This window comes from Camellia sinensis, chromosome 11 (assembly GCF_055761805.1).
Source record: "Camellia sinensis isolate YWXY chromosome 11, ASM5576180v1, whole genome shotgun sequence".
Taxonomy (NCBI): Eukaryota; Viridiplantae; Streptophyta; class Magnoliopsida; order Ericales; family Theaceae; genus Camellia; species Camellia sinensis.
The window spans coordinates 158,822,490-158,829,789 of NC_138971.1; the positions used below are offsets into that span (position 1 = coordinate 158,822,490).

Below are 7,300 nucleotides of genomic sequence, written 5' to 3' on the forward strand. Positions count from 1 at the left end.
ATAAATGAGATCAAAACAGGATATCACGAGTTCGAGTCAAACTCTCTAAATCTCCCTAGCAGAGTCGCCAGAAACTGTAACAGCGCCCGCGGAGGGGGACCTCATGCCACTACAGTTCGGACTCGCGATTTTTTTAGTCACGGTTCTTAATCTGAACCAAAGAGTCCAAATCTGGCAAATCGTTTTGAGAAACAGATTTTTGAAAAAGTAGTGCCAAACATAGACTGCTTTGCCAGATACAGAGTCGCCACCTAAATATTTTAAAATGGGAGAATTTAGGAAACCCTGACTCGGTGCCGAAGGCCACATGTCCGTCATCACCGGAGTTGTCTCGGCTCGGGAGCTTGGGTACGATCGGGGAAGGTCAGCTATGAGCACCCCCTTTCGCCCGGTCCGAAGACCGGCCTCTACTAACCGTGATATCCACTTTTGAAAACATTATGTGTTCTTAATCCGGTTATTAGCCTAGAATTACTATGTTATGCGCACAGCAAATAAGTATAGACCAAATCGCCCAAATTGGAACAAAGCATTTCATGTTTGTTTTGAAAATAGTTTGCTACTCGCAAGTAGGCTAAAATGCAGATTTTGCCACCCTCAAGTGGGCTTTTGAAAAAAAAGGTTTTGCCACTATCCAGTGGGCTTTAAAATTCACAGTTTTAACGCGTTGTCCCAACTTAAGCGATTTGACCTCCACCCACAGGCATTCAAGCAATTTATCTCACGTAAACACTTAGCCGCATGGCAAGCATACTATTATGGCAACATTCACACACATGTTGGATGCTAAAGCATAATCACTTACATTGTACTCCGTGCCAAAACAATAAACTAGTTAGCAAATGTGCGTGTCCTAGTTCATGTTATTTTGCCTAATGCAACACATACAAGGTGCAATTCTAGTTAGGCTCGGTTAACCTAGATATGGCATACGATATGCGATCAACTGATTCATGTATTCAATTTTGGAATTTGAAAATACGAATGCGGTTAGTATGATGTACCGAGCCCAGTGCATGTTAACAGATGCATGAATGCACGCATGCATATCATAAGGTATGCTAATTTCAAAAATGTCCTAATCTACCACCATAAGCTGGTAAATAAAAGGGAAGAAAGAAATGGGGATTGGAAGACATACACACACTCACCCACACTTATTACATGTTTACACTCACTCAGAGGGTTCGAATTAATATTACAGTCCCAAAATAATGAACGAATAAAATTATTACAAAATTTCCTAATTAATTAAAAGAAAGGAAGCAAAAGAATGAAGAGGGTGGCCACAGCCTCTGCCTCGGGGCGTGTAGGTGATGCATGCTCGAATCCGTCCTACCCAGAAAACCCGTACTATACTCCTGTCGCCTCTGTTTGTACTACCTTGCCTTTCTGAAAAATGCCAAAGTACTGGAGCAAGCTCCTTGCATCCTGCAGAGCACCACCGGCCAGACAGAATTGCCACCGGCACTTCACAATTACCATCGGCACTTTATTGGATTCATCGGCACTCCGGATAGTGCCGGTCGGCACTAAATTCTGCCGGTCGGCAGAAACTTCCTGCAGAAGACAATTTGACAGCAAACAGAGAACAGACAGTGCATGGCATGGAGTTTTAGACACATGTGAGCACGGTCATACTTCTTATCATATTTTGAACTCAAAGAAGCATGACCTTTGACCTTTGAACCATCAATGGTGCATGATGACTCGAAGGATCAAATTTGCCACTTGATGTAAGGATGTATGCAACAAACGACATGAAAACCGAGGCCTTATCAAGTTGGGGTCAAAGGTCCCGATGACCGGGAATCGAGGCACATTGCATCACTTGAAGTATGAATGGTCCTTGATTCCCACACTTGGTTTGACACCCCAAACCAAGTAAATGCAATGCATGTAATGCTCACAAGCCTCAAATGTATCATGCCGCCAAGATGTAAAGCACAACAAGCATTATGCACCCAACATGACAAATGTATAGTACCAAGCATACAAGATACAAACATGATGCAAACATGGACCAAATTGACCATGGGATTGATGTGCTACAAAGCTTGATGGAACAACAATGCAACAAACATGGAGCAAGCATGCAAGAGGGCTTAAAGTGGCAAAGGGGCAGGCCCTCACCCTTCTCAAAACAGTGGCCAAAAGTGCTCAAAGTGATAAACAATCAACTCATGTTAACAAGCAAACTTATGGTTCCAAAGTTAAGGCACAAAAGGAGACATTTCAACCTCATTAATATGGCCACTCATGGCATGATTAAGGCAAAGCAAAAACAGAATTTGTGCATGCAAAATAGGACCCCAAAACTCCTAATATGGCAGCTAAAACATCTCCCATGAAGCATATGCACTAAAGGCTCATTCTTAGGCATAAGAGGACACATCCTCAAGGCATGAAAGAGGCTACGCATGCACACATACAAGTATGATTCTTGGACAAAAAAAAAGGTCCTTAGATGATATTAAATCATGAGGGTGATCACAAACATACATGCTAAAGGCCATCATGCTCAAAACTTTTAAGCCAAAATACAAAGCAACCTTAACACACATGTCAAGCATAACTAAATGGATAACCAACAAACCTTAAGCATGGAAAAACAACACTAGAAACTTCATGGAACTAAGCCAACTCACACAAGGATCATGGCCTAACCATGAGATGTATTTCTAAGCAAGATGGAGTGATACAAAGCAAGTATTACAAGCATATAAAGAGGCCCAAATCTGACCAAAACAGAGGTTATATATGACCTAAGATGCCTAAAAAAATGCTGAAATGAAGCCAAGAGACATCAAGCACACATGCTACCCTTTTGAACCCAAAAAAGCAAGGAAACAAACCATGAAGGGAGAGGGGTGTCCCTCCCCTATGCAAGACTTCAAACCATCCTTTTTTTAACACTAGAATACACTGATTTTCAGTGGTCAAGAGACCAAAATGCTGAAGTGAACAAAACCTTATCAAAAAGGTACCAAAATGGACCAAACAAGGCCTATGAGGGTGAGTTTGCACTCAAACCACAAAATGATCTTAATGAAAGTGCTAGAGCAGGAAAATTTGAGCCTTTTTTATGTTATACACCAGAGCTAAAACAGTAAACAAAATAGATAGAAAACCAATGCAAGTTTGGGGAATAAAAAGGAAGATGCTCACCCTTGAAGAACCCTTGAAGAACAAGTGGTCTAGCCTCCTTCTTTGGATCAAAACCAGTCCAAAACTCAAGAAACAACTCCTCCAAGTCCCTCAATCTCGGAGTAAGGTGTAATGGTGTGTGTAATGGTGCAAAAGTAAGGTAAAACACACCTTTTGAGCCAAGAAACACACACAAGAAGGGAGAGGGAGAGAGGTATAGATATAATATGTATCTATATCTCTAAAGGCTGGTTTTTGCTTCTGTTTTTCTAACCTAGAACCAAGAGGAAGGCCCCTCTCTTATAAGGATCCCTCTTGCAAAGCTTATTCAACAAGCTTGGCTAGAGGGAAATCCCTCCATACACGTGTATGGAGGGGGGGAGAGTTGGTGCCAGCTATCACAGCTGGCACAAAATATCTCCATAAAGTGGATGAACAGTGGTCGGCTGCCCAAAAAAGCTATTCCGGCAAAAAACAGTGCCGACCGGCAACATATTATGCCGACCGACAATAAAGTGTGCCGACCGGCAAACTAAAGTGCCGATGGAAGAGAAAGACCAGCCGGTGGCCTCCAGCCACTGCCGGTGGTGTGTGGGGATGCCTTACATGGCATTCCCTGCCTCTCAGAGGCAAGATGCAAGTGTTTGGTGCAAAACCAGACACTAAACGGTTGAGTTCGGAGATTCTGAGGCAGGGCACGCGAGCCGAGACCTCCGGGAACTCCAAACAAACACAAACATGGAAGATCACCGTGTGTTCAAACAGTGACGTCCAAGTCTTGAGGACGGTCAAAAATGGGGTGTCTACAATTGCCCACAGTTTTGCCTGTAGACTAGTAGTAGATTCCAGCTTTCTAGTGTAGCCTAATACCCACTGTCTTCTTTCATCTTGAAACAGCCCACCAAAGCCTGCTTGACCTGGTTCATTTTTAGCACAGCCATCTGTATTGAGTTTTAGTTGACCTGCACAAGGAGGCAACCAAGCTATTAGTTTGGGGACAGATTGATCAGTGGCAAAGGGAGACATAAAAATTGCATGAATATTAGAGGCATATTGGAAAGCTTGGAAAATGCTATGAGAAGCATATTTCAATACAATAATTCAACAAAAAATTTACTCTATCTTCTCAAACACAAAAATTAAAATAGCCTATTAAAATAGTTAAATAGTTAAAAAGCCTAAAAAGTAGTCACTTTCCAACCACCCACTTTAAGCGGATGTATATATATTGATGGAATTATTAAATCCAAAACTGTTCATTGATAATAAAAATAAAAATGAGTTGGATTGTCTTTCGATCATAATCTGGATTGTAGAGTATTGTTTGGACTAATGAAACTCATCATGGGTCCTATTTTAATAATCCGAACAGTTTATTTTGTTAAATTTTTTGAGTGTATTATCTAAAAAAAATATTTGGTTGATTCGATAACAGCAACTTATTTAATTTATTGTATTTTCATAAAAACATGAATGATATGTGTGTTTTTAAAAATAGATTATCTATGTTTTGGAGAGAAACATGATAAATTAAATAAGTTATAATTATTAGATTGATATAATTTATTTTGTAGGTGATATACACAAAAGATTCTACATAATGAACAATTTGAACTAGATGAACTCTATGAGTCCGGATAATGCTCTCCAATCTAGATTATGAATTGGAGGCAATCCAACTCCACACCAAAAAAAAAAAAAACTTGAAAAATAATCTCAAAAGTTCCCTCTAATCAAGAATGAAATTTGTAATATAAATTTAAATTTGATGTGACGTGCACCACATTCAAAATAAATTTACCTCACAAAATTTTACATTACAACCTGATCTATGGCAAAGATCACTTGCTGGATTTTTGAACACAAGCAACTAGTTCTTGCGCCTCATTGGTTCAAAACATGATTGAGGATTAAAGGATTGATGATGGAAGAAATTAATTAATTTAGCAATTCGTTTTTTTTTTCTTTTTCTTATAGTACTTGGTACGTTATGACCCAATCTATGGCAAAGATCACTTGCTGGATTTTCGAACACAAGCAGCTACTTCATGTGCCTCATCAGTCCAAAACATGATTGAGGATTAAAGGATTGATGATCGAAGAAAATTAATTAATTTAGCAATCCGTTGTTTTTTTTGTTGTTGTTGTTGTTTTTTTTTTTTTTAACTTGTAGTAGTTGGAACAACCACCTAAGTATGTACGGCTGTCACTTTTATTGAAAAACATGGGTGGCTATACGTGGAAATCATTACAAGGACCAAAAACAATAAATAATTAAAAGACAAACAAAACACCTGAAATAGTTGTATCAGACACACACAACAAAATTCTTGAGAATTTTTATCCTTTGTAATGCTCACTTCAATTTAGACATGAGGCTTTTAAGATATTAGTTTGTTATTTTCAGCTAGCTGAATAATAGTGGTAGACCTATTCTTGAGGGAATAGGTTCTTTGTTGACCGTTTCTCTAAGAAAATCCCATAAGCTTTGGAGCTATTAGTTATGAATTAGTTGTTGCTTATTTTTAGCAAAGTTTGTTTTTTGAATTGTTATTTATTCAGACTTTCAGTCAATAAAGTTAAGGACTTGAGTTATACATATTTTTTTGACTTCTACTTCAGTTTTTTTTTAACATTCTGGTATTAGAGCCTTCTGAGAGGGGCTTAAGGTAGAAAAGAAGCAGTAGCTCTTCAATTGCAGTAGCAAGAATCAATGGCATCTGACAATAATTATGCACAACCTGCAATTCCTTGCATTGATGGTTACTATGAACATTGGAGCATGTTGATGGATAATTTCCTAAGATCCAAGGAATATTGGACTATCGTGGAAACTGGTGTTGTTGAACCAGCTAGTGAAGTAGTGTTGACAGAAGCCTAGCAAAAAGGATTGGACAGACTGAAGCTAAAGGATCTCAAGGCAAAGAATTATCTTTTTTAAGCGATTGATTGTGCTATTTTAGAGACTATTCTCCAAAAGGACACTTCTAAACAAATATGGGATTCCATGAAGAAATAATATAAAGGCTCAGCAAGAGTGAAACGACAACAACTCCAAGCTCTTCACAAAGACTTTGAGACTCTTCACATGAAGGAGGGAGAGTTAATTTATGGGTATTTTGCTAGAACGGTGATGATAACAAACAAGATGCATATTCATGGTGACAACTTGGAAGATGTTGTGGTTGAAAAGATTTTGTGGCCGATGTCTCCCAAATTTGCATATGTGGTCTGGTCAATTGAAGAATCAAAGGACATTGATGTTTTTTCCATTGATGAACTACAAAGTTCTTTGCTTGTTCATGAGTATAGAGTGGCTACTCCTTCTACAGAAGAACAAGCTTTGAAGGTGTCAACTCACATTGATTCCCCCACAGGGAGAGGGTTAGGCCAAGGTCATGGAAAAGGCCGAGGACGAGGTAGAGGAAGAGGAAAAGGCACGAATTTCAGAGGCAGAGGAAGAGGCAGATGCAGAGGTAGAGGCAGATGATGTAATAATCAGTACTCAACCAATTCTGATTATTCGATTGCAAATATAAGTCTAAATGCACTACAAACTTTCATTTAGACAAGGGAGAAAAGTCTAACTTTGCAGAGAAAGAAGAAGAAAAAACATTATTAATGGCTTACCATCACCAGGAAGATGCTCATTCAAACAAGTGGTATTTAGATTCTGATTGCAGTAATCATATGTGTGGTAACAAATCCTTATTTTCTAATTTAGATGAGTCATTTAAAGATATTGTCAAGCTAGGGAATAATTCAAGAATGACTGTCATGGGAAAAGGTACTATTCGATTGCAAGTCAAAGATCATTTTTTCAAAATTCCTGGTGTTTTCCATGTTCCAGATTTAAAGAGCAATCTTATTAGCATGGGACAGCTGCAAGAAAGAGGTTATACGATCATCATTCGAAAGGGTTATTGCTCAATTTAACACCCTGAGAAGGGTTTAATAGTTCAAGTTAATATGACAGCCAATCGTTTGTTTCCTCTACCTGTTCAGAATAATGATTAGGCCTACTTGATAGCTAAAGTACAAGAGTCTACTTGGTTATGGCACTTACGTATGGCCATCTTAATTTCAAGGGTTTGGGGACTTTGGAGCAGAAGAACACGGTGACTGGTCTTCCTCAAATCAATGCTTCATTAGC

General features: G+C 38.9%; 1 protein-coding gene across 1 annotated transcript; it reads left to right on the plus strand.

Moving 5' to 3' along the window:
- The first annotated feature begins 5,860 nt into the window (after window positions 1-5,860).
- LOC114296862 (uncharacterized) lies at window positions 5,861-7,083 on the plus strand. Its single transcript, XM_082895602.1, has 3 exons — window positions 5,861-6,002; window positions 6,174-6,566; window positions 6,716-7,083. Exons 1-3 carry the CDS (start codon window positions 5,861-5,863, stop codon window positions 7,081-7,083), a joined length of 903 nt encoding a protein of 300 aa, XP_082751728.1.
- Window positions 7,084-7,300: the final 217 nt, after the last annotated feature.